At 42.8% G+C, this 27,110-nt stretch overlaps 1 protein-coding gene and 1 long non-coding RNA gene across 7 annotated transcripts in view; one reads left to right on the forward strand and one right to left on the reverse strand.

Annotated features, from left to right (window-relative positions):
- The window catches only part of LOC310727183 (rho guanine nucleotide exchange factor 4-like), a 135,884-nt gene that overhangs the window by 76,475 nt on the left and 32,299 nt on the right, over nt 1-27,110 (reverse strand). For 2 of the 6 annotated variants that reach the window (XM_083543418.1, XM_083543417.1), the window contains exon 3: nt 804-3,762. In XM_083543418.1, coding sequence (XP_083399544.1) covers nt 804-3,762 — 2,959 coding nt within the window. Of the gene's footprint in view, nt 1-803; nt 3,763-9,656; nt 9,926-18,151; nt 18,355-27,110 lie in introns of those variants that run through there. The other 4 variants (XM_083543419.1, XM_083543420.1, XM_083543421.1 and 1 more) reach the window with 4 other exon arrangements.
- Nucleotides 18,451-22,064, forward strand: LOC310730846. Its single transcript, XR_014534981.1, has 3 exons — nt 18,451-20,056; nt 20,124-21,392; nt 21,509-22,064. It is a non-coding gene; the product is annotated as an uncharacterized lncRNA (long non-coding RNA).

Below are 27,110 nucleotides of genomic sequence, written 5' to 3' on the forward strand. Positions count from 1 at the left end.
TTCACCAAGGTTACAAATATTTTACAATGTTGTAAAACTTGTGTCGAACTATTATGTAGTGCTTTTACATTTTACACAATCTTGAATTCTTATGAATCAAACTTTTAACTTTTTGCTGGTTGATTCAGACCAAATCAAATATAAAAAAAGGATTATTTTCACCTATTCTAGGCAAATACACTGAACAGGCATAACTTTATGGCCATAGATCAGACACAGCAATATGACCACCTGTCTAATGTTGTGTTGGTCCCCCTTTGCTGCTAAAACAGTCGTGACCCATCAATCATTAACAGCATGGACAGCATGAAAAGTAAGTAGTTTGAGCTACAGGAGCTCGTCTGTTGGACCACACGGACCAGCCTTCACTTCCCACATGCATCAATGAGCCTCGGCCGCCCACTACCCTGTCGCCGGTTCACCACTGTTCCTTCCCTTGGAGCACTTTTGATAGATTCTGACCACTGCAGACCAGGAACATCCCACAAGAACTGTAGTCTTGGATATGCTCTGACCCAGACGTCTAGACGTCACAATTTGTCAAACTCGATCAAACCCTTACGCTTGGCCATTTTTCCTGCTTCTAACATCAGCTTTGAGGACAAAATGTTCCCTTGCTTCCTAATAAATAATTCCACCCACTAACAGGTGCCATGATGAAGAGATTATTAGTGTTCTTCACTTCACCTGTCATAATGTTATAATGCCATAATGTTATGCCTTGTCGGTGTAATAAGTACGAAATCAAAATTAAGCCCAAATATTGTTATTTATCTTAATTTTGGTTTTATATTAAAAGTTACCTTTGCATACAGACAAACGGTGCTCACAGGAAGCAACCCCAAGAATCTCCTGTTCTGACTCTGAGGATTTCATTTTTTCCCTTTCAAACTTCTCCGTTTCTGTTTTCTTGTCACCTAGAAAGGTATCATCATTGGGATTAGGAAAGTTATCAAGAGAGCAGTCAGTTTCTGGAATAGTCTCCAGGCTTCGGGATGTGATCAGGGCGTCAGATTGGGTGTAACGTATTGTTTTGCCTCCAGAAAGTGTTAATGTGCTGTCTTCTTTATCTCCAAGGCTCCTAAAGCCATTATGGACTTTAAGATGAGTTGAGCTGGAGAACTCTTTTTGTTTTTCCTGCTTATAGGAATTATGTGTCTCTAGATAACCTGATGAAAATGTAACAGCATCAATGCCTGGCCGATGTGACTGGGAGCTGATCGAACCTAAATCAGTCTCTTGAATGCAGCCACAGTGGGAAGTGTGTATATGGTCAATATCTTTGCATTGTGTAGGTGGACCGAGTCGATGAGGAACCGATTGTGCAAAACATGGGTCTATGTGACACTTATGGTCATTGTGCAATTTATCCTCATTCCTCGCTAAATTACATTCAAGTTGTAAACATGTGTCGTTTTTAAGGTACTCTTTCTCCGTCGGTTGTTCAAGGCTCTCCGCATGTGATGAGTATAAATCAGAGGAAATAATCTCTAGATCTTCACCTAGCCCAGAGACTGCTGAATCCCCACTGCTCCAGTCTACAGGAAACAGAATATCTGAATGTTTTCTTAGACCATTGATATTGGCCAAGCCCTGCTGAAGTGCTTCTTCATTATGGTCGAAGGTCAAAGCAAAAGAACTGGCTCGATCACTGTCCTCAGAATCACTTTCTGGACCATCCGAAAAAGGTTCCAACCATGGGTTATAGACAGCTTTTTTGATCTCTGCTGAATTGTCCAATGCTGTGTTCCTGTACCCAGGAAAATTCCAGAAAGGCTTAATCTGATCTGGATGTAGATTGTCCTTTTCAACAAAACTAGCTTTGGAGACTTCAGCAGTCTTAATTGGGCTAGTTCTTGAAAATGGGCTCACACTGACATTTTCTTTGGGAGCAGAAATGCCTTTCTTTTGTTTTAAATCAATAGACAATGTGTGATTTTTTAAGGCATGGGCGCACTGCTCATGCTCGTGTGTTGGCTGAAAAACGGCAACTAGTGTGGCCTCTGTTTTAACAGGGTTTGAAGATATCTCCGAACTGTCTGACTCGAATGAAGGGAATGGAGTTTGCAGCTCATGGTCTATACTCTGTCCATGTTTTAAATACAAAAAATCCACCACCTCCTCACACTTTGGCAGTTCCTGGCTTCGATCATTTGCTTTCCCGTCTGTAAAAAAGGGGTAACGTGATGCGTCAAGGCAGTTACCAGAGGTTATCAAGAACTCCGGGCTGTGGGAGTTACCATCCTTGTACTCGTTTTGTACTCGGAGGAGGGTGATGTCTTCTGCAAGTCTTGCCACAGAACTACATGGTGGTGAGAGGGTATGTGGAAAGGAGGAATCCTCCCAAACCTTTTCCTCTGATCGGTTTCTTTGGTCCTCTTTGGCCACAAACCCTCCAGTATAAGACAGTGTGGACTTCTTGTTCTCACTTCTCGAGTTTAGCCAAAAGACCCCGTCAACATTCTCACAGTCTTTGGAGCATAATGAGACCCTGGACTCTAAGTCTTGCGTCTCTGCTTCTCCAGTAGCCTGTTGACAGTTCACAGATTCAGTTCCCAAATGTAACGAGTGGATTCCTGATCCACACAGTGTTTCTCGAGACTGGGTATTACCATCACAGGTGTTGAGGTGTGTTGAGATGTGTTCCCCAACCCCTTTGGATGGTGTGATCTCCACTATGGAGTTTTTGAAAACAATCAGAGTGTCTTTGCAGTGCACAGCAGTGTTTAGTCTTTTGTTTCCTTTTACACCTGAGTGGTTTTTGTTCTCATGTGTTGCATGTTCACTACTGCGTAAGGCATTACATGCCTCATCCTGAGATGGTGATGCCCTGTGTTGGATATTTCCACACCCTGATGTATCATGTTTTTCTTGGAAGCATGTGGTCTGTTGTGTATTTATAAACCTTTCTGGACAGTGTATATCTAGATTCTGTAGGTCCGAGTCCTGACAGCAGCTCAGTGCACCAGTATATCTGATTCTTACCTCTCTGCAGTCAGACGAGTGTATTTTTTGTTTGTCCTGTGTAATGTGTAACCTGTCGCTGTGTGTGTGTTTGATGCTGTGGATATCTTTGTGTGTCTCTGCACTACATATGCTTGTGTTTGCGAAGTTGTGCTTGTTTAAATAAGACAAATCCGTTTGTGAACAAGTTCTGACTTCGAGTCCGGTTTGTTCACAGTGTTTTTCTGGCAAGTTTTGTGTCCCATCATGTGGTTCACAGTCCTCCAGTATATTTCCATCATTTTTCTCTATACGTTTCGACCATGTACGCTCTTCATTGTCTGTACCTGCACAGTGTTTCCCTGGAAGATTTCTTTTTTCAGTGTCTTGCGGTTTCAGTTCTCTTGTTCCTTGATCAAATTTTGTGTTCAGTTTGTTTGTATTGAGACCATCAGTCGAGACGGACAATCTTTCCTGTGTTTCCTCTGTAGGTTTTTCACAGTGTGTGTTAATGTGGTGATGGTTTAATTCTTTTTTGTTTGCATCAAATGTGTTGGTGTGTTGTATTTCCTGCTCTCTGGAACATGCATTCGTCCCTTCTGCTTGCACTTTATAAACCGTCTCTTCAGGTCTATTTTGAAAATTCAGTCCTGGGTAAAGATGTTCCACCTCCGAAAGAGCAGAAAATCGCTCATTATTCCACGTTTCGTGTGAAAAGTGCGACTCCTGCTTTCTCCATCCTCGTGGAGATGATTTGAGCTCGCACTTGGTCTGCTCTGCTCCACCGGGGTCGTTCGTGGCCTCAAGAACTTCCTGAACCTGCAGGGGAAAACAAATACGTAAGCCAGGATCATGGAACATTTACAAGACATTAATAACTTACTGTAATGTACTGCTACTATCTGATGTCAAATTAAGAAATGTCTAATCTTTTCAGCACAGTTCTCTCGAGGTTCCTTCCTAATATTCTTAATGATATTTCCTTTCCATTATCTTGTACGGTACACTTGTTAGAAGTTTAGGCAAGAATTTCCTTGCAGCTGATTTGCGATAACTGTTGATCAAGCTTTTTAGTTTCATTCTCCATGCTTTTTGCTTTCTATAATGCTGTTTCTAGTGGTTGGGGGGATTTTTTTACTAGTCACATACATTACAGCACAGAATTCTTTCTTCGAATATTGCAGCGATGGAAAGCTGGAATCAAAGCACAGGGTTAGCCATGCAGTGCAACTGGATTACTGAGAGTTAAGGGCCTTGCTCAAGGGCCAAACCGTGGCAGCCTGGCAATACTGGGGCTTGAACCCCCGACTGAAAGGCAATAGCAATTGTAATACCAGTAGTCGTAATAATATCTGTTGTAATAATATCTGTCAGTGGCAGGCCGTGCATTTCCCCCATATGCTTTCAGTAGTGTCCAACCTGACGCAATCCACCTCTTAATACCATCGTTATAACACCAACTCTACAGAAATCACCAGTATTATAGAGAAGTGCAGCAAAACAGAGCGCTGCATCACACAGGAATCTCATACAGTGAGAATGAATCTTATTACTAAAACAAGAAACCCAATGATCACAATTTAACACATCTCCTTTCACTGTAGCCAAAACTGCACCTTCCAAATACATCATCTATAGCAAAAGCATCGATATTCACCTCATCAAATCAACCCTTTGAATTTTGAATTTTGTAAACGTCCTTCTAAAGTGTATCTGCACCCAAATCAATTTCTTTTTCTCTGTCAATCAAAAAAAACAGCTATTAAAATTACATGAATAGATTTGAGCTGTGCAGTTTGCTACAGATGCGGGTTGCGAGCTAGGATTAGTGCACTTTCTGTCCATCCAATCAAAGGACTTGAAATGCAGACATGCTAAGCAATTTGTAATCCTAATGGTCAAAGCAACAGCTTCAAGCAACATAGCTTTGAATAACTAGGATCCTGCAGTGTTCCTAGTGCCGGCCATAAAAAACTTACACAAGAAAAACGCTATGAAATGACATGGAAATATATTAAATATCTGTTTCTTTAAGTACTAAAGCAGAAAGACCACTACAGCACTATTTTCACTGTAGTATTTTCAGAACTTTCCATCAAGTGAATCTGACAGCAAAAAGCACTTTTCTTTAATGAAGGCATCATCGACATGTCCACAATAAATTTCCAGAACTCCAGATAGAGCTGAATCGTTTCCAGAAAAGTAAGTCATGACTCAAAATCATACTGCTGCATGACCCAAAACCCCAGTGAAGTGAAAGCTGCTGAATGACTATCAAACACCCAGAGGAAGGAAGCTTTAGTTAACACTTAAACAAACACTTTATCAAGTGCTGCACCCGTTTACACACACACACACACACACACACACACACACACACACACAAAGGTTACACTACTTACAATCCAAATCATAGAGATGGCTGCAGTGTGTTTCATAAGCATGCAGATGTATGTGAATATCCAGCTCAAAACTGCTCCCATGGTCTTATACACTCCAAATTAAATTCCTCCTGCAAATCACCCCCACATGTGTTAGCTAGGCCCACCCTTCTTTATCTCTTTGTGTATCTTCTCTGGTCATCCTCTTGGGTGTTCAGGAGTCCCTGTAGTGCAGAGTGTTACGTTAAAGACACAGAGCTACCTGCATTAACAGGTCTTTCGGAAAAGCTCACCATGACCACCTCCCACAGGCTGAGAGAATAAAGGAGAGGGTTGTGACTGGTACAGCAGGGGGCTTACAGTGATCTGCACTCAAATCCTGGCTTAATCTGAGCCAATGCCTCCCTGCAGGAGGTGGGAGAAAGCCTTAAGGGTTTGTAAGCTTACTCACTCCCCCTCTCTCTAACTCACCCACATACACAAACACACATATACACACTTGAACCTTGAGTTTACAGCAACTCTGATTAATTACTGGGCCATTGATTTATTTTTTACACTCTAATCAGTTGTAATAATACATAATAATACACAAACCAGAAACACATCATCCTCACCACCTTCGATTCCCTTACCACCTGCACCATTTTTATTACCTTCAATACCCTCACCACCTTCACCACTTTCACCACCTTCAATGCCCTCACCACCTTCTTCCGATTCACCACCTTCAATGCCCTCACCACCTTTACCAACCTTACCACCTTCACCACTTACACCACCTTCAATACCCTCACCACCTTCCTCAGCTTCACCACATTCAATGCCCTCACCACCTTTACCACCCTCACAACCTTTTTACCACCCTCACCACCACTTTCACCACCTTCTTCAGATTCACCACCTTCAATACCCTCACCACTTTCACCACCTTCAATACTCTCACCACCTTCTTCGGATTCACCACCTTCAATGCCCTCACCACCTTCACCACCTTCACCACTTTCACCACCTTCAATACCCTCACCACCTGCAACAATTTTTTTACCTACAATACCCTCACCACCTTCACCACTTTCACCACCTTCAATACCTTCACCATCTAGACCAGTCGTATTACTTTCAATAGCCTCACTATTTCTGCTACTTTTATTACCTTCAATAGTCTCACCGCCTTCACCAGTCCCTGGTAGTCGAGTGGTTAGGATGCGGCGCTCTCACCGCAGCGGCCCGGGTTCAATCCGCGGTCAGAGAACCAACCCCAGCCACTCTTAGTGCCGGTCCCAAGCCCGGATAAATGGGGAGGGTTGCGTTAGGAAGGGCATCCAGCGTAAAAACATGTGCCAAATCAAACATGCGGATGATCCACTGTGGCGACCCCTAATGGGAGAAGCTGAAAGAAAGTTTTAGTTAGTCTTACCACCTTCAATACCTTCACTACCTTCACCGCTTTCATCACCTTTAATACCTTCACCCCCTTCAATGCTCTCACCACCACCTTTACTACCCTCTCTACCCTTAATACCATCATCAGCCTCACCACCTTCACCACTTCCACTACCCTCACCACCTTCACTACAACACACTCTTGGGATTCATTTTGAAGATCCTTCCAGCAATTTGGCTTTTTCTTCATCTATAAAAGTTTGTATATAAACATTTCAACCTGCTAAATCCCCATGGACACATAGAAATAAATTCCTTCTGAGGTGGAAAAGAAAAGAATTATCGCTAATAGATGTAGTGTGATCAGAAAGCTGGTCTTGGCTGTTTTACAGAAGTCTGGGTGTGAAATCCGGCACCTCCACTCAGCGAGAGGAAACTGCACCCAGCCCCCTGAACTGCATTCTGATAAGCGCCTGAGAAGCCTTATAAATCTGTCCGAAAACTGTGTGCCTCCGATTCCAAATAATAGACACGAGAATAAAGGCATTGTGTTACATTCTGACACACAGCGACGACCTGATTACAACCTTGTCGACACGGGGCAAAGAAAAGAGCTCGAAACAGCATGTCTTATGTTACAATGAGAGCTGAGAGCGTACAGACTGGAGGTTAGGCGTGAAAACGCTGTGTGGTGCCGTTTCAGGAAAATAATTGATTGTTACCACAAATGATTGACCCGAAGACACACCTGACCACAGCCACTTCACGTGGCCAAAAGAGGCTGATTTGGCTTCATGACAACAGAGAAGTAGCGACAAATCTTTTCTCTGAGGTGTTTTGTATCATGCTGATCTACAATTGCCTGGGTATTTGGATAAATGTGCTGATGCAGAACCAGGAAGCTGTGAGCTCTTTCAGGAGCAGTGTAGCATGGAGCTACGCTGTGGGTTTTTGTGATGGTGGATGTGAATATGTGGGGACCATTATAGTTGTTTAACGCTATGGAAAAGCAAGAGGGTGGAGTGAACAGAATGATCATATATATAGTAAAGAGTTTTTTTTTCATCACCTTCATCACCTAGATCAGTACCTGATTTTACTAACACCCTTGTGGTTAAATTAATCTCCACAAGCACGTTCCAAAATCTACTAGAACATCTTCCTAGAAGAATGTGGAATTGGATGTTTGTAAAACACTCCAATTTTATGCTCGGGTCAGTGATACTAACAATATCTTCGGGTCACTGGTCCATCTTGAACCTAATTGGATATTCCTCACATATAATGGAGCTTTTATTACTGTCTATCTGGGATACTTGTATATCTATATTTGGTATATATTTGGTGGTCATGGTGAGATACCTATATATATAATATACATTTATCCAGTTCTGATTTCTCAGCCAGGTCTAAAAAAGCTCATTGGTCCATTACTGTTCCTGATGATGTTCACAAAGCTGTGATAACTAAGATGAATGAGGTCATGATACAGAAGACTAGAATGTGCTTCATTCAGGAAAACTGAATGTGTGTCAGTGCAGGCTGATAGGATACTGACCAGGCTACAGTATCTACAAGTAAAGGATAATCCATGGAGGAGGTGGAGAATTAGGATTATTCATAGAGTTGAAGAATGTCCTGAGGTGAATTGGAGAGCATTAAAATGGTGTAAGGTCTCACACCTAGCGGTGGATTATCACTTTATACTATGGTCACTTCCAAGCTATTAATAAATAGTTATTAGATTGAGAGAGAAGTGAGTGAGTGAGTCTGTGCTGTATTTTAATTAATAATAAGGATGTTAAGTTAAACTGGTGCTGTTTTCATTTTATTTTGTATGGTTTTTCATACAGTCTGTCCAAATCCAACTTGTGCCTCCACCCGCTGATCAAAATGACCGTATTGACCATAGTTCTACCACACGCAAAACTCCTCCATGGAGCACTGTGAGGTTATTTGGAAATGTCTACAACAGCTCTCAGTCTGGATGGAACTGGTGCTGGATGTTACTATGGTTATAAGCGTTTATAAGCAGCCATTTATTTAGAACGCCGATTTAAACTACCTCAATACTCTGAACTCACACTTAAAACATTTTCAGCCAATCCCAATTCTCTATTCACACCTGAACTCCACCCAGGCAATCACAATACACTATTCAATCCTGAACCCCTTCCAGCCAATCATAATCCATCATTCACACCTAAACTTCATCCAGCCAATCACAATCCATCATTCACACCGCAAACACGAGAAACTTAAAAGTCTTAGACTAACCAGAATGAATATTATCATAAAATCACAAAGCAACAACAAAGAAGCAGGAAATATAAACATAAACTAATCAAGGAACAAAGGAACATTCAGGAAATACACCAGCGAGTGAACAGGAGGGTGGAGAAATATCTTTCAATAAACAACGCTCTTGACTTTACCAGCCATATGTGGATCTTCATCAAACTGTTAATTTGGAGGCACACAGTTTAATGAAGATCTGCTTACCATGGGTTGGAGTAGAAGATCTCCAGCTGTAGACCTCCAACCCCAATGAATGTGAACACAGACCTCCTCACCTCCACACCACCATCAGTACCTGACTTGATATCTTCTCAGAAGAGTATGGGTTACTATAAAAGCAAATGGGGAGTACAGGTGGAAAAGTCCACACCTTCTGACCAATCAGAATCCAGAATTCAGCAGCACTGTGGCATAATACTGAGGAATATATTGCAAGTGATTGCTATAGAGGTCTGGAATTCTCCAAGAGCTGGTGCAAGTGTATTATGTTCACACACACACACACACACACACACACACACACACACACACACACACACACACACACACACACACACACACACACACACACACACAACCCAGAATAAGAGTTGTACATGTGTTCAGATAGAAAAAAAACCCACCCCAAACACATCCATTCACACGTACCTGTTCGTATCCAGTTAAAGACTTAATCCTTCAAGAAGAAATAAAGCAGGTGCTTCCAGATCTCTTTCTTTCTTTCTCTCTCTCTCTCTCTCTCTTTCTCTCTCTCTCTCTCTCTCTCCCTCCTCTCTGTGTCCCTCTTTCTTTCTCTTTCTCTGTTCACTCCCACACTTTCCAGTCATGCATCCAGTCAGGAGCTCCACCTCCAGTTTGGATAGCGGTCGAGCCGAGGGAATGCACGTGGGTGCTGTTCATTCAGACATGAAGAAGAGCTCTCTCTCATACACACACACACACACACACACACACACACACACACACTGGGCATGCTCAAACAAGAGCTCGCATCCACGGTTTATACACACCGACGGCACGCCGAGTTCAGTTTTCCAAAGGAAGGGTGCCAGACCAAGCGGCCAACACACACACACACACACACACACACACACACACACACACTTTCTCTTTTACACAGTGTTGAGATGTGAATCAGAACACACCAATCAGTCTCCGAGTGAGAGATATGAGATGCGAGATGCGAGACGGTCCGCCTCATGTTTTTCTCGTCCTCCTCCTTCATAAAGATGAGAACGCATGACATCTGGCTGCTCATTAATTATTCATAAACATACGCCAGGGCCCTTATTTATAACCCCATGCCTTACACAATGGCTGACACACACACACACACACACACACACACACACACACACACACACACACACACACACACACACATGTTAACGCCGTCAGTAATTTTGACTCTCTTTTTGAGTCTCTTGAAAGATTTTTAAATGTCTATACAGATAAACGGTGTGTCCAAAAATATTGGAACACCCACCTTCTCCAGCCGTACGCATTTCTTCCTCGAACTGTTGTGTAGGACGTCTTCGGATGTGGGCGCATGACATTTTCCCTTCACTTAAACTAGGAGACACAAACCTGTTCCTGCTCCAAGCCAGCTCCACGAAGATCTGCTTTACATGGATTCAAATGAAAGATCTCCTGCTATAGAGCTCTGCACCTTAGGGATGAATTGGAACTTGGACTGAAGCCTTCCTCAGGCCTCCTCACCTCACCTACACCGGTACCTGACTTTACTAAAGCCTGTGTATCTGAATCTTTACCAGCACACTAAAAAATCTTCCCAGGTGATGTTTCCATTAGAAGTCACACACCAATCCAGGATACTTTTGGTCACACTGTGTGCCTCTAAGATCCTCATTTCAACGTATGACATCACACTAACTCTAATCTAAGATATTTTTGAATTGGGACACAGCAAGGTTTTCCTGCCTGGTCCTGGTGTATAGGACGTGTCTGGGTTTGCTTTGCCTTGAACGAGGAGACCCAAACCTGTGCACAAAGCCAGCTCCATGAAGATCTATGGGTTGGAGTGGAAGATCTCCTGCTATAGAGCCCCACTGAACACCTTTGGTGTAAATTAAACACGACTTTTCCAACCGTATGTGGTTCCTTCTTAAAACTGCAGAAATGGAGGCACACAATTATCCAGAGCAACTGACAACTGAGCAGTTGACAGTTAAGGGCCTTGCTCAGGGGCCCAGCAATGGCAGCTCGGAGGTGCTGGGATTTAAACCTGAGCCAGAGTCCAACACCCTGATTAAATCCCCTCCTGAGTCTTTTGTTCTTCTGTCACATATTACAGGCTCTGGACAGGAAACAAATGAACGAGTGAGGAAATTGTTTTTTTGATGATTTGAGGAAATTTGGCTCCTAAAAAAATTTAATTTCATTCCTGCTCGTATGAAAGACTGTTTCCTGTAATTCAGTAAACGTTTCAAAGGTCGAAATGGGTAAAATGATCCGATCTTCCTTTTATATTGAGTCGTGGCTTCCTGTTTCCTGTTCATTTTTGGATCTCGCATATGATTAGCTTTTTGCTCATGCTATCTGTCTCTCTGGTTCTCTAACTGCCATCTAGAACACTGGTCACAATTATTGCTTTTATTTTTTTCACAAAACACTGTGTCCTGACTTTTACTACCTCAAGATAAAGTGGCTAATTATTGTACTCACTGATGCTAACATAAAACCCTCACATCCTCCTGTTCAGTATCATGACTAGCCATCAGTAGCGGAAAAAACATGATTGTATACGACATGGTATCAAAATGTTTGGAGACATGTTTTGTAACTCACCGGCACGAGGCTGCACGCATAGTCACAGGCAGCACCGACTTTCAAAAGTCAGTGTGCCAAAAGACATCGTCCTGTGTACCACGTGCACGTCCCATCACCGAGCTCCAAATCACACGTTTCTCGGCGGAAACAACATGATCTCACTTCCGCACCCGCGGATTTGATTTTTTTGACGTGACGTACGTTCGACGAGATTAGGAAGCCCTTCGAGAAGCTCCACTCGTGATGATCGCCTCACATCCGCACACAACCCACTCGCCAGATTCGGCTGAATCGCAAATAGGAGCTTGACGCATTTTGAAAAGAAGACATCTTCTTTTCAACACGTTCCTCAAGAACCCTGGGGGGCGCTGTATTGCTGTGCAAGGGGACTATTTTAAAGGTGGTAGTGTGTAAATGTAGATAAATAAAGCCGTATCTTGTAGACAGAGCGAGTCTCTAAACTTTTTGATACCACCACGTACAGTGTGGTGCAGGGAAACGGGAAATTTTAGAATTAGGGGTTGGAGACACTGGAACATCTGTGATTGTTTGGAACCAGTGTGAGCTTGTTTTGAATCCCTTGCTATTAGTTATAATAAAGCAGTGGAGCAGTGCACAATAAGCGTTTACTCTAAAAACCTTTTATTAGAATGGTGATAACGTGAGTGCTGCGTGAAGGGAATTACCAGTTAGGACATCACGTTTTCAAAACCAGAGAACATCGAGGCTGTTCGAGTCGTCGGACGTCGTTGTGAGGACGAGGTTCCACAACACACGTCATCTTTACTGTATCTCCGAAATGACGCGCCCATGCTGTAATAGCATTAGCAGACGGGACACGATTGTGACGTCCAAACTGCCAAAATCCCCTTCACACTTCCAACCAACAGTCTTATAAAAAAGCTTTTCACAGCGGACGTTCTTTGGCCATCACTTCACCGCTCCATTACAACTAACAGCAAGGGGTTTAAAACAAGCTCACACTGGTTCCAAACAATCGTCCACGCCTCAGGGTTCACCAACTCCTAGCTCCAAATTCTCCTCTTTCCTTGCAACACCCTGTGTAACGCAAAGCTTTCTGTAAAAAATCTAATATAGAAATATATATAAAAAATATATTTATGCTAATATAATATCATGAGCTGTAAATTTAGAGAAGGACTTGAAAAAGATTTCAATTTATCATGTAAGTGCATTTGAAAGCTGTGTGTGTGTGTGTGTGTGTGTGTGTGTGTGTGTGTGTGTGTGTGTGTGTGTGTGTGTGTGTGTGTGTATATGTGAAGCAGCCATGTGGAATTGATACCATTTTGCTAATCCCAGAGTGTGTGTCTGTGTGTGAGGTCATTCCTGACTAGCAGGAAGTAACCGGAGCCCTGCTCTTTGTGTGTGTATATTTGTGTGTGTATATGTGTGTGTGTGTGGGTCTATGTGGGCGTGTGGGTGTCCCCGGAGCCTGTCGCGACAATGAATAGATCCAAAATCAGTGTGTGTGTGTGTTTGAGAGAGAACCTGCAGTGCTACATACAGTGATGAAGAGATTGCACCAGTCTAATGACAGACAGAAGGAGGGATGTGTTTAGTGTTCAGCATCTCCACCTTCTACACGTCGGCTCTAAATGAGAGGCATCAAAGAGCAGATGGAGGCGTCTCGCTGTGCAAGAAATCAGCAACGGTTTTGCGTGGAGCTCACATGATTCCTAATGACGCCATTCATTTATATAATAATAAAAAGAACCCATCTATGATTCTTTCCCAAACTGTTCCGACAAAGATGGAGGGACACAAATTGAATGTGGGACCAGAAAATTCTTCCTTTGCTAGAACTTGGAAAGCCTGTGCACAAACTAAGGCTTATGAAGACAAGCAATCTATGGGTCCACTTCACCTCATCTACATCAGGACCTGACTTTACTAACACCAATGTGGCTGAATGAATCTCCACAAATCTCCACAAAATCTTCCCAGAAGATTGGAGCTTATTATAAAAGTGAATAGGGACTAAAGGTGGGACTGGGAAGGTCCTGTCCAAAGTACATGTTTTGGCCACCTAGTGGAAAATTAATAGAAAATCATATATTAACTCAAAATTGAAACATGGGTGCAAGATTTGAGAAGCCGCCCTCCATCCTGACATTCCAAATGAAGAAATACCACAAACACCCACGCAACCCGCAGTGGAAAAGTCGTGCTTTATTAAACCGAGTTTCCCATGATGCAATTGTTCCGATGTTTCACACCAATGCTATTCAACCAACAAACTGACCAGGCCTGGCACGATGAGTCACGATGAGTAGGAGAGTGCGATGAAGACTTCACTGTGTACCATAAGCTCTTCTCGATTCTTCAACATGCCTGACTTTTTCTACTGTAAATATCTGATCAGTCATGTGATCTAGGAATCAGAATTCTGAAGCTTATCTGGTTTGTGGACACCTCGCCATGAACATCCCGTTCCACACCAAGTCTCTATTTACTCTTATAATAAGCTCTGCTCTTCTGGGAAGATGTTCCACTAGATTCTGGAGTGTGTTAATGGAGATTTGTGCTCATTCAGCCACAATGGTGTTGGTACAGACAGGTACTGATGTAGATTGAGGAGTCTTGGGGTTGAGGTCAGAGTTCTATAGCAGGCTAATTAAGATCTTCCACATCTTCCAACCCATGTAAACAATATCTTCATGAAGTTTGCTTTGTGTGTAGGGGCATTTATTATGCTGGAACAGGTTTGGGTCCCCAGTTCAAGTGAATGGAAATTAACCCAACAGTCTTTTGCTAGAACTATCACCCTTTCTTCAATCGTTCTTATGTCCTCCATGATTCCCGCCCACTCTATGGTAAGATCTCATTCCTCGCTCATTGAGGGTTCCGGAGTACAGCAATGCGATGATGAGGTAATTCTTGAACATTGTGTGAACACATTAGTGTTAGTGTGCCACCATATGTTCAATCTTTACACCCAGAAGTATTCGGACACCCAAGCACACCATTGGTGTGTCATTTATTGATCACCCCATTCTTCATTTAGTCTCCATATGCTCTTATAGTAACCTCCACTCTTCTGGGAAGATGTTCCTAAATTTTCAAGTGTACTTCTGAGGATATTTAGATAGAAGGCCATTAGTAAAGGTGAGGTAAAAAGAACTGGTGCTCTCTAAAGACAGAGCTCTAAAGCAGGAGATCTTCCACACACATCCAACCCATGGAAAGCACATGTTCATGGAGCTGGCTTTGTGCATCGTCGTGCTGGAGAAGGTTTTGGGTCTCCAAGTTCAGGTGAAGGAAAAATCTCATGCCACCGTGTCCTATATTACTGTGTAACCCTAATTTGGGGTTTGGGGACGAAGCAGAAATTCCTGGGAAAGTCAGGTGTCCCAATACTTTTGGCAATACCGTGTATCCGGTATCAGATCTATCGATGCATTTCCAACTAATATTCCTAAAACTATTCTTCACACATGGGAGGAGGAGTTTCCTGAAACGAGGTGGTGTCAAAGACATGCCAATAGATGGCAGCACAAGGCTGCACGCACAGTCGCAGGGAGCACCGACCTTCATAAGTCGTAAACGTAGATAAATAAAGTACTTGTTAACTGAGCGTGTCTCAAAACTTTATTAGTGTCCCTTTATTAGATTTGTGGATTTGACCTTCAGTCATGAAGGACGAGTGTGACGCCAGTGGATGGAGCTAAACGAGTTCGATACAAAGATGTGCTTAAGAGCGCTGCTGGAATATCCATTCCCTCTAAGAGCCAACACTGAGGTGTTCAAGGTTACTCGGACATTGTATGAATGAATTTGGAGGCATTTTGAAGGTCGTTTTTTTTATCTCCGTAGCTCGTAATTCGACACACAAACATCTAAACCCCAGATGAAGGAACGTCCTGTAAAGTGTCCTTATAAGGATCCGAACCCACTGCTTATCTCCAGCCGAAATACACACGCAGGAGAAAACAGAAAAATAGCTCACAGACACGAGAAAACTTCCAGCCGGTTGTCAGTGAGATGGGAAAAGTTTGCGTAATTGCTTATGGCTCCCAGTAGAGATCATTATCCAGCTAAAAACATCTGGACACTGGAGAGGGATGATCACAGAATCCACGTTCTCATCTAATCAAAAATAATACCAATGAAAAAGAAAATCTGGCAGAGACATCTGGGCTTTTTTTTCTGGAGTCTAGACTTCACCTCCAGCGAGTGTTTTTTCTCTCGTTCTTTCTCCGAGTCTCGTCTAGACAATGGACCGGTTAGTAGCAGATACTAATCATAGCCAGATTCCCCTCACAAAGAACATGATGATGATGATGATGATGATGATGATGATGATGATTAATTCAGTTTGGTGAAAAACATTCATTGCAAACAGTGTTGAGAGAAAAAAAGAAGAAAAAAGAGGAGTAAAGCCATTCATTTAATTTCCATTTCCTTCCGTTCTTTTCCTTTCCTCTTTTTATTTTCTTTCTTTACATTTCATATCCTTTCTTTTTCTTGTCTTGTGTTTCCTTTCCTTCTTTTCCTTTTTTCAGTTTCCTTTCCTTTTCTTTCTTTCTGTTTCCTCTCCTATTTTCTTTCCTTATTTCGTTATTTCACTTTATTTTGTCATTCCTTTTCTCCTGCTACCTTCCTTCATTCTTTTTTTCCTTCCTCCTCTCCTCGTACCTTTCTTCTTTCTTCTTTTCTCCTTTCTGCTCAACTGATCCCTCCATCCTCTAACACTGCTCCACTGATCCCTCCATCCTCTACCACTGCTCCACTGATCCCTCCATCCTCTACCACTGCGCCACTGATCCTTCCATCCTCTACCACTGCTCCATTAAACCCTCCATCCTCTACCACTGCTCCACTGATCTCTACATCCTCTACCACTGCTCCACTGATCTCTACATCCTCTACCACTGCTCCACTGATCTCTACATCCTCTACCACTGCTGCACTGATCTCGACATCCTCTACCACTGCTCCACTGATCTCTACATCCTCTACCACTGCTCCACTGATCTCTACATCCTCTACCACTGCTCCACTGATCCCTCTATTCTCTACCACTGCTCCACTGATCCCTCTATCCTCTACCACTGCTCCACTGATCCCTCCATCCTCTACCACTGCTCCACTGATCCCTCTATCCTCTACCACTGCTCCACTGATCCCTCCATCCTCTACCACTGCTACCACTTATCCCTTCATCCTCTACCACTGCTCCACTGATCCCTCCATTCTCTACCACTGCTCCACTGATCCTTCCATCCTCTACCACTGCTCCATTAAATCCTCCATCCTCTACCACTGCTCCACTGATCCCTCTATTCTCTACCACTGCTCCACTGATCCCTCCATCCTCTACCACTGCTCCACTGATCCCTCCATCCTCTACCACTGCTCCACTGATCCCTCTATTCTCTACCACTGCTCCACTGATCCCTCCATCCTCTACCACTGCTCCACTGATCTCTACATCCTCTACCACTGCTCCACTGATCCCTCCATTCTCTACCACTGCTACCACTTATCCATCCATCCTCTACCACTGCTACCACTTATTCCTCCATCTTCTACCTTCCCACAATCTTCTCAATCTGTAGCCACTGCTTGACTGCTCCACAATGGAGTTCAGTAAAATCTTCATACACTCGTTGAGTCTTGTGCAATCTTCCTGCCGTGTTATGATTACTGCTAAATCTTCTCATGTAAAGTCTCTCATGCATCTTTATCATCCAGCTGATCTTATCTTGTTGTTTTGGCTGTTTCTGAACCCACATTACCCCATACAACAAAAACAGAAAAATCCAACCTGAAGAAAATGAGCCTGTAAAAAAATATGAAAACCACTTTCATCTGCAGACAGTGTGAAAAATGTCTGGAGAGCTCCAGAGCAGAAGACCTTTCACTCCATCCCATGTGAAGCATATCTTCTTCGAACAGGTTTGGGTTTCCAAGGTCGAGTTAAGGGATGTCCTGTGGAATTGTGTGCTTCCAAGACTGTGGGAAATTTTGAGGAAGAACCCCATATGGCTGAAAATTCAGGTGTCTCATTATAGTAGGAGTTTAGTGGTTAAGACGTTGGACTTTGGTGTTGAAGGTTGTGAGTTCAAATCCCAGCCACACCAAACTGGACCCCTGACTTTTATATGATTCATCAATATACCAGTCATTTCAGCACCAGAATGATCTATCAGTCAAATCAACCACCATGGAGACCTTTCCTGCTCATAAACATCTCCATGAGAACCGAATAAACACAAATACATGGTACAAAACACACACACACACACACACACACACACACACACACACCTCTCTGAACAGGATTTGCCTCAATCAGAAGTACAGAAGGAAAACGAGGATGAAGCTCTTACCGTGAAGAACGCTCGGAGAAACCACATGACACTGAGCATTCTGAAAGTGGCGTGGGAGAGATCTCCTCTCCAACGTCCCCCCCCCCCCTCTCTCTCTCTCTCTATCTCTCTCTCTCTGTCTCTCTCTTTCTCTCTCTTATATTCTGTTATTCTCTGTAACTGGCTCCAGGGTCTTGTCAAACCAAGCTCTCAGCTCTCTCACACACACACTCACACGCACACACACACACACACACACACACACACACACACACACACACACACACACACACACACACACACGACCTGTTGCTATTTCTGATTGGCTTAATAAACTTCTCCGAGGGCAGCAGGCCAGGAGGGAGGAGAGCGAGTTGATGCACAACATCGCAACTCTTATATCTTTAGTACACGGTTCCGGTTCCTCCCTGAGTCAACGTTCTGGAACTACGTGGAGATGCAGTTCTTCGGTTTGTGTCACGTTTCTTCATTCCCTTCATTCACCTTCCTCTCTTCCCTTCTTCCTTCCGTCTTTTCTTCGTTCCTCTATCTATTTGTCTTCCACACACTCGTCTTGTTTCCTAAATTCTTCTGCTTCTGCATCCATTCACCCAGTACACCCATTTACTATTCCTTTCTTTCTTCCTTCTCTCCTTCCTTCTTTTTTTCACATCTTTTATCTTCTTCCTTTTATGTTCTTTTCTTAAATGTTTTCTTTCTTCCTTCCCTTTTTATTTTTTTTCACAATTATTTGTTTCCCTTCTTTCTTTTTACCGCCATTCTTTCATTCTTCGGTTGCATTTCTCCATCATTTACATTAACCCTTTCCTTGCTTCTTTTTGTCCTGTTTCACTTTTCTTCCTTTTTTTGCCTTTAACTTCCACATGTTTATCTTCCTTCCTAAATTTTTTCATTCCTCAACACCTTTATCCAGTACACCAAATTAGCGATCTTTCTTTCTTTCTTTCTTTCTTTCTTTCTTTCTTTCTTTCTTTCTTTCTTTCTTTCTTTCTTTCTTTCTTTCTTTCTTTCTCTTCTGTCCATCTTTTCTTCATTTACATTTTTCCTTGTTGTGTCCCTTCCAACCATCCTTTTGTAGCCTCCCTTCTTCTACTTATACTTCTTCTTCTTCTTCTACACCTTCCTTCCATCCTTTATTTGATTTTTATTTTTTATCTGTTTCCTCTTTTTATATTTGAACCTTTCCATGTTCCTTTTCTTTTTAGTTCTTTTTTCTTTCCTTCTTTTCCATTACATTCTTTTAATCTTTATTTTGGATTTGACTTCTATCCTTTCCTTCCTTACCTGACACACAACACATGACTCATTACTCAGCAAAACTGACAGCAAATACACAAATCTCTATGCTTCATATGTGTAGTGTTGAATGTACAGATGAGAGGCTGAGTGTAGAACAGTAGTAAACAAAAATGTCGCCCTCTGCTGGCGGCACTGCTGATCGCTTAGTCTCACACTACTGGCAAAGTTTGGAGTACGGTGAAGCTCATAAGTTTACAGACACCTTGCAGAATCTACTGCATGTTCATAACAATAGCGTTTTGTTTCACATACATCCAAAAATCATAACTGAATCTACACAAACCAGTTAAAACCTACACACACACACACACACACACACACACACACACACACACGATTCTTAATTGGATGATTGGATTGATGACACATTTTTTGTTCAATGATCTTTCTTCATCGGTTCCTGATCCTCCAGAGCAGTTAAGGCTGAGGTCAGAGCCCTAGAGCAGGTCATTCAAGAGATTCCAATCCCACCACTAAAGATGGTTAAAATCGGTGATTAAAATGTTGGATTCTTGCTCAAAAGGTTGTGAGTTTAAATCCCACCAACTGCTTTGGATACAGTGTAAACCCATATCTTCATGGAGCTGTTTTTTTGCACAGTGACATGTTCATTCTGGAACAGATTTGGAGTTTGCTTTGTGCTATCAAACGGTGTAAAGAACAACTGGAAAAGCCACCTGTCCCAATACTTTTGTCAACAACGTGTGTATCAAACATATTTCTTCGAATTAGGAACATATCAGAGAAGAGTTCAAGAGAGTTTAATGGCTTCGCTCGACCCCGGCATGTGTGAAAAAAAGCGGCGTGATGACTCGCTGTTTTTACCCGAGCGGAAACACCTTGTTGAGTGGTTTCAGCTGACATGGCCATCCTGTGAGAGCTGATCTGTACTGTTCATGCTTGCCCGCACTTCTGCTCATGTTCACCATCAACACCAGGGGGCCGTTCTTCATACATAATAACATCGTAACATTATGAGTGGTGAAGAACACTGATGATCTCTTCAACATGGCACCTGTGAGTGAGTGGATTTATTTATTAGGTACCAAGTGAACATTTTGTCCTCAAAGTTGATGTTAGAAGCAGGAGAAATAAGGATTTGAGTGAGTTTGACAAGTTGTGACGTCTAGACATCTGGGTCAGAGCGTCTTTAAAACTGAAGCTCTTGTGGGATGTTCCTGGTCTGCAGTAATCTATCAAAAGTGCTCCAAGGAAGGAACAGTGGTGAACTGGTGACAGGGTCGTGGGCGGACGAGGCTCATTGATGCATGTGAGGAGCGAAGGCTGGTCCGTGTGGTCCGAGCCAACAGACGAACTCCTGTAGCTCAAACTGCTGAAGAAGTTCATGCTGTTGATGATCAATTGGTTAGGACTGTTTTAGCAGCTAAAAGGGGACCAACACAACATTAGGCAGGTCATAATGTTATGGCTGATCAGCATACATCTGATAGTCTGACACTATTGGGAACTAAATGTCGAATGGGGGGTTCCAGGACATCCAAAAGGTCAGATAGTCACAAACGGGTGGCCATAAAGTTCAGAATCTGTTGTCTTTAACAAGACGAAAGTTATATTTTCTGGAACGCAGTTCATTTCCTACCTTACGTTTTACATTTGGTAGATGCCCTTATTCACAGCAACCACCAAAGGTTGAGGGCTCTGCGCAGGGGACCAGGAGTGGCAGCTTGGTATGGCTGGGATTTGAACTCACAACCTTCCGAGCCTAAGTCCAATTCCTGAACCACCAAGGGTATTAACCCCACAGGCAATAAAAAGAGACGCCAGCTGAAATCACATCCCTCAGAAGGCGGAGACCATCGACGTCGTGTTGCCTGCTCGGGGGCCTCTTCCGTGTGAGACGAGGTTGTCCTCATTCACGAGAGCGATTATAAACAAGCACGGCTCCTTTGTGTTCGCTTCGGAGGGATGTGCCAGTCTGCAGGTTTGTCCTGCCTTCTGGTGATTACAAGTACAAAAGAAAAAGATGAATCAATGCCAACCGCTGCTTTGTGGCCGACCTCTTTACAGGTTCTTTACACAGCCTTTCTTTTTGTGCAGCCGCTGAGATTTTTGTTTCCTGTGGGAACGAAGGCATCGCTAACTAGGAGCCAGGAATGCAGATTGGAATATGGTGCTCATAGCAAAGAAGACAAGTGTCCCACACGCCCTGTCTTGTTACTCTCGGAGATGCAGTGTCAGCTTTTTTAAGTCACCTGTACTGTACATTATAAATGACTGACAAGTCTCTACAGGCTGTTGATTCAATTAGCCCCCCAATATAAAAGACCTTCAGTCTCCTAATCCACATGGTTAGCATGAGCATTGTGTGTTGTATAATAGCATGTTTTTTCTGCTAGTTGTATTTTGGGGAAAATTACTCAGCCTTTGCAAATGAACAATCAAGATCGAGTTTCCCAAAGAGGAAACAAAAAGCCCTGAGTTATTAGCCCGGGCTTGAACAGAATGCTGGCAGTGAACCAGTTTGGCTTCTCTCTTTCTTTCTCTTCTTCCAAAAGTTATTTTCTCCTTCTGTATTTCTAGCTGAGTCTCGTTAAACCACGGCTATAAAATATATAATTAGTGTGTTATCAACAAAAGGTTTTTTTTTAAGTAAAACACTGCGATAAATAAATAGTTATGACTGGAAGAGTTCCAAAGTGTTTGGCATCTTTCAGTAGGGGAAGTGGCAGCTTAGTGGTTAAAGCATTGGATCGGAAGGTCATGAGTTTCAATCCCAGCACCACCAGGCTACCATTGTTGGGTCTTCAAACAAGGTTCTTAACCCTCACCTGCTCAGTTGTAAGTCACTCTGGATAAGGGCACCTGCCAAATATAAATACACCCTAGGCACAGCAAGGCACGACTGTTTAGGTGACGTAGCTTCCTGTGACGTAGCTTCCTGTGTTTGACTTGTTTGCCGCGAGTTACGTGTTTGTATCTCTCTCGGCGTCTTTCAAACAAACTTTGCTATCTATCCATCCGTTTTTCCTCTTTTAATAATCCTTAATTGTTTTTGTCTTCCTGACTTGTGCCTGTAGTTAGTTAACTCGACAATAACTAGTTGTTATATAGTTAGTTGTTTATATTTATTTTCTCTCACTCACATCTCTGTATAATAAATCTGTTCTTGACGATAAGCACTATGCCGGTTGTTTGTCTGCATTCGAGCACAGGTGAGGACTCGTTCGAGTTGCAAACGGTGGCGTTGGAGATGGAGGCATTGGAGAAACAGATTCGCGAGCTGCATGTAAAGCATGCCCAGCTGCGAGAGCGGAAAGCGGCGCTGGAAACATCACGGGCGGACGCGCACTCATCCCAGGTAAACTCCCGGGTTGAACCTAACGCTCCCAGCACATCAACTCCGCGTGCTTCTATGCCCAGGCCCAGCGCACCTACAACTCCGGCACCGGTGCAACATGGACCCTGGATGCGGCCGCGGCGGAAGAGACAAGCCAAGCCCCGATCGAGGACGTCTCCACCTCCACCACCGGCCTTCGAGATCTCGACCGAGAACCGCTTCGTCCCCCTCCGCGAGACGGAACGCGACACTGTTATTCTCGGAGATTCCATCGTCCGGCATGTCCGCGCTACCCGAGCTAAAGGTAAGGTGCACACTCGCTGTTTCCTGGTGCTCGTGTTCTGGATGTCGCTGCGCAGGTACCTGCGATCCTGAACGAGAACTTCGGAGCGGTTGTTCTCCATGCCGGATCAAACGACACCAGGCTGCGGCAAACGGAGATCTTAAAGAGGGACTTCAGGATCCTGGTGGAGACGGTACGCAGCACATCACCCACAACGAGGATCATTGTGTCAGGACCTCTTCCCACTTACCAGCGAGGGGCTGAGAAGTTTAGTAGACTTTTAGCTCTAAATGAATGGTTACAGTCATGGTGTCGAGAACATAAACTTCTCTTTGTTAATAACTGGAACTGTTTCTGGGAGCGTCCTAGGTTCTTCCGCCCTGATGGCCTGCACCCCAGCAGAGTTGGAGCAGCAGTGCTATCAGATACCATCTCTAGGATACTTCACACCATCTGACTGGTAAGACATCAAGAAATCTTCAACTATAAGAACACGCATACTACAGACCAAATAGTTACAAGTTCACACACAGCCCAGATTATAGAAACCGTATCTATTCCTCGGGTAGTAAAACCAAGAATTACATACACAAGATCCAGAAATAATCTTATTGCAGTTAAAACTTAAAATGCCAGATAAACAAACACAACAAAGTTCTAAAGTTCGGTCTTTTAAACATTAGATCACTTGCACCCAAAGCACTGATTGTAAGTGAGATGATCACAGAGAATAATCTCTCAGCACTCTGTCTCACTGAGACCTGGATTAAACCAGGTGATTATATGGGTCTAAACGAGTCGACACCGTCAGGATATGTTTATAAGCATGAGCCCCGTCAGACTGGTCGTGGGGGGGGGGTGTAGGAACCATTTATAGTGCTTCTCTTAATGTTAGTCAGAGATTAGGATTCAGCTTTAAATCATTTGAAGTGCTCGTTCTTAAAATTGCACTTTCAGACATGCATAGAAAACTCGCTCTGGTCACCGTGTACAGACCCCCAGGACCCTACGCTGATTTTCTCCATGAGTTTGCTTGTTTTCTCTCAGACCTCTTGATCAGTTTTGATAAAGTGCTGCTTGTAGGAGATTTTAATATTAATGTCGATGATGCAAACGATGCCCTAGGATTATCATTTGTCGATTTACTAAACTCTTTTGGAGTTAAACAAAAAGTCACCAGACCAACCCACCGTTTTAACCACACACTAGACTTAATAATATCCCACGGAGCAGACGTCACTGATATAGATATTTTACCCCAGAGTGATGACATCACAGACCATTATCTCATACTGTTCACACTACCGGTAGAGCAGATTAACCGTGTTTCACCACGGTATCGACCTGGTAGGACTATTATTCCAACCACTAAGGACAGATTCATAAATAACCTGCCTGATTTATCTTAGTTTCACATTAAACCCATAACTGCTGATCATCTTGATGAGATGGCGAACAACATAGACCTTATCCTCACTAGCAATTTAGACACTGTTGCCCCCATCCGGTTAAAAAAGGTTCGAGAACAAGCACCTGCACCTTGGTATAATAGTCATACGCATGCCCTAAAGAGAACAACACGTAATCTGGAGAGAAAATGGAGGAAAACTAAATTGGAGGTATTTAGAATTGCGTATAAAGACAGTATGCTTAGCTACAGACAGGCGCTAAAAGCTGCTAGAGCTAAACACCTGAGCAAACTCATAGAAAATAACAAAAACAATCCCAGGTTTCTTTTCAGTACAGTCGCTAAATTAACAACAAATCAGGGATCTGAAAAATGTGTTCCATCACAGTTTAGTAGTGAAGACTTTATGAATTTCTTCACTGAAAAAATAGATAACATTAGAAAAACAATTGTGGCAGTTCAACCTCTGACAGCATCTCCCGACACAATCGTACTTACAAACCCACAACTACACTGTTTTACATGTATAGGACAGGAAGAGCTGTATGATGCTATTATGAAAGCTAAATCAACAACATGTCAGTTAGATCCAATTCCCACTAAACTACTGAAGGAAGTGTTATATACAGCTGGTGAGCCTCTTTTAAATATTATTAACTCCTCACTATCGTTAGGTCATGTCCCTAAATCCCTCAAGTTAGCAGTTATTAAGCCCCTCATTAAAAAACCTAATCTGGATCCAAACACGCTATCGAATTACAGACCAATTTCAAATCTCCCATTTATGTCTAAGATTTTAGAAAAGATTGTCGCTGCCCAGTTATGTAACCACTTGCAGGAGAACAATATCTTTGAAGAGTTTCAGTCAGGTTTTAGGCCCCATCATAGCACAGAAACTGCTCTAGTTAAAATCACTAATGACCTGTTTTTAGCTTCAGACCAAGGCTACATCTCCCTATTAGTTTTACTAGATCTAAGTGCTGCGTTCGACACTATAGATCATGATCTTCTCCTTGATTGCTTACAGAATTACATCGGTATTCAGGGACAGGCATTAAGCTGGTTTAAATCCTACCTGTCCAATCGTTACCATTTCGTAGATTTAAATGGAGAGCTATCCAGGATAATGCTAGTAAATTATGGCGTGCCACAAGGGTCAGTTCTAGGACCCCTGCTTTTTACAATATACATGCTTCCATTAGGAAATATTATTAGAAGGCATGGAATTAGCTTCCATTGTTATGCTGATGATACCCAGCTATATATTTCATCCAAACCAGGCGATACAGCTCAATTAGCTCGCATAACTGAGTGTGTTGAAGAAATAAGAGATTGGATGACCCATAACTTTCTGCTATTAAATTCTGATAAAACGGAGATTTTGCTCATCGGCCCAAAAAATAGTACACAGACGCTCCAGCATCTCAGCCTGCATTTAGACGGTTGTTCTGTAACTACTAGTTCAACGGTAAAAGACCTGGGAGTTATTTTAGACAGCAACTTATCTTTTAAAAATCACATCAATCAAGTTACAAAAACAGCCTTCTTTCACCTTAGAAATATTTCTAAGCTAAGAAATATGTTATCTATATCTGATGCAGAGAAGCTCGTCCATGCGTTTATGACCTCTAGAATAGACTACTGTAATGCATTACTAGGTGGATGTCCTGCATCATTAATAAACAAGCTTCAGTTAGTTCAGAATGCCGCAGCAAGAGTTCTTACTAGGTCAAGAAAATATGATCATATAACCCCAATCTTATCGTCCCTACATTGGCTTCCTATTAAGTTTCGAATAGACTACAAACTACTGCTACTCACTTATAAAGCACTAAATGGTTTGGCTCCCATGTATCTATCCAGTCTTTTAACACGCTACAATCCGTCACGCTCCCTGAGATCTCAAAACTCCGGGCTTCTAGTAGTTCCTAGAATAGCAAAGTCCACTAAAGGCGGTAGAGCATTTTCACATTTAGCTCCTAAACTCTGGAATAGTCTTCCTGACAGTGTTCGGGGTTCAGATACACTCTCCCAGTTTAAGTGTAGATTAAAAACATATCTTTTTAGCAAAGCCTACACATAACACACATCACACACATCACATCACAACCTTGTGCTCCAGAATATATGATTACATGCACATTATCAACTTGTGCTGTTAATATCATGAACAGCAGCTACGCTAATTTCTCTCCACTGCTTCTCTTTCTCTCCCCATCCCGAGGCATCCTGAGGTTTGGCCAGCTCCAGTCACGTCCCACCTCGTGAAGATTATGGACCTATGGATGATCATGGAGAAGTAGATGCCGAGTGTTTAAAGGCCCTGGCATGAAGAAGCTGATGCTGGATCTATGATGATCACAAATTGTTCTGTATTGTTGAAATATTTATGACCAAACTCTTGATGTCACCCATATGAGGATGGGTTCCCCTTTGAGTCTGGTTCCTCTCAAGGTTTCTTCCTCATATCATCTAAGGGAGTTTTTCCTTGCCACTGTCGCCACGGCTTGCTCATCAGGGACAAACGCACACCATTCACCTTCACTGTTGTTTTCTGTAAAGCAGCTTTGAGACAATGTCTGTTGTGAAAAGCGCTATACAAATAAACTTGACTTGACTTGACTTGACTTGACTTAGTATTAGGAAACAGATCCTGGTTCTACCATAGTCC

This window comes from Silurus aristotelis (assembly GCF_946808225.1).
Source record: "Silurus aristotelis genome assembly, chromosome: 1".
In the NCBI taxonomy this organism is placed as follows: Eukaryota; Metazoa; Chordata; class Actinopteri; order Siluriformes; family Siluridae; genus Silurus; species Silurus aristotelis.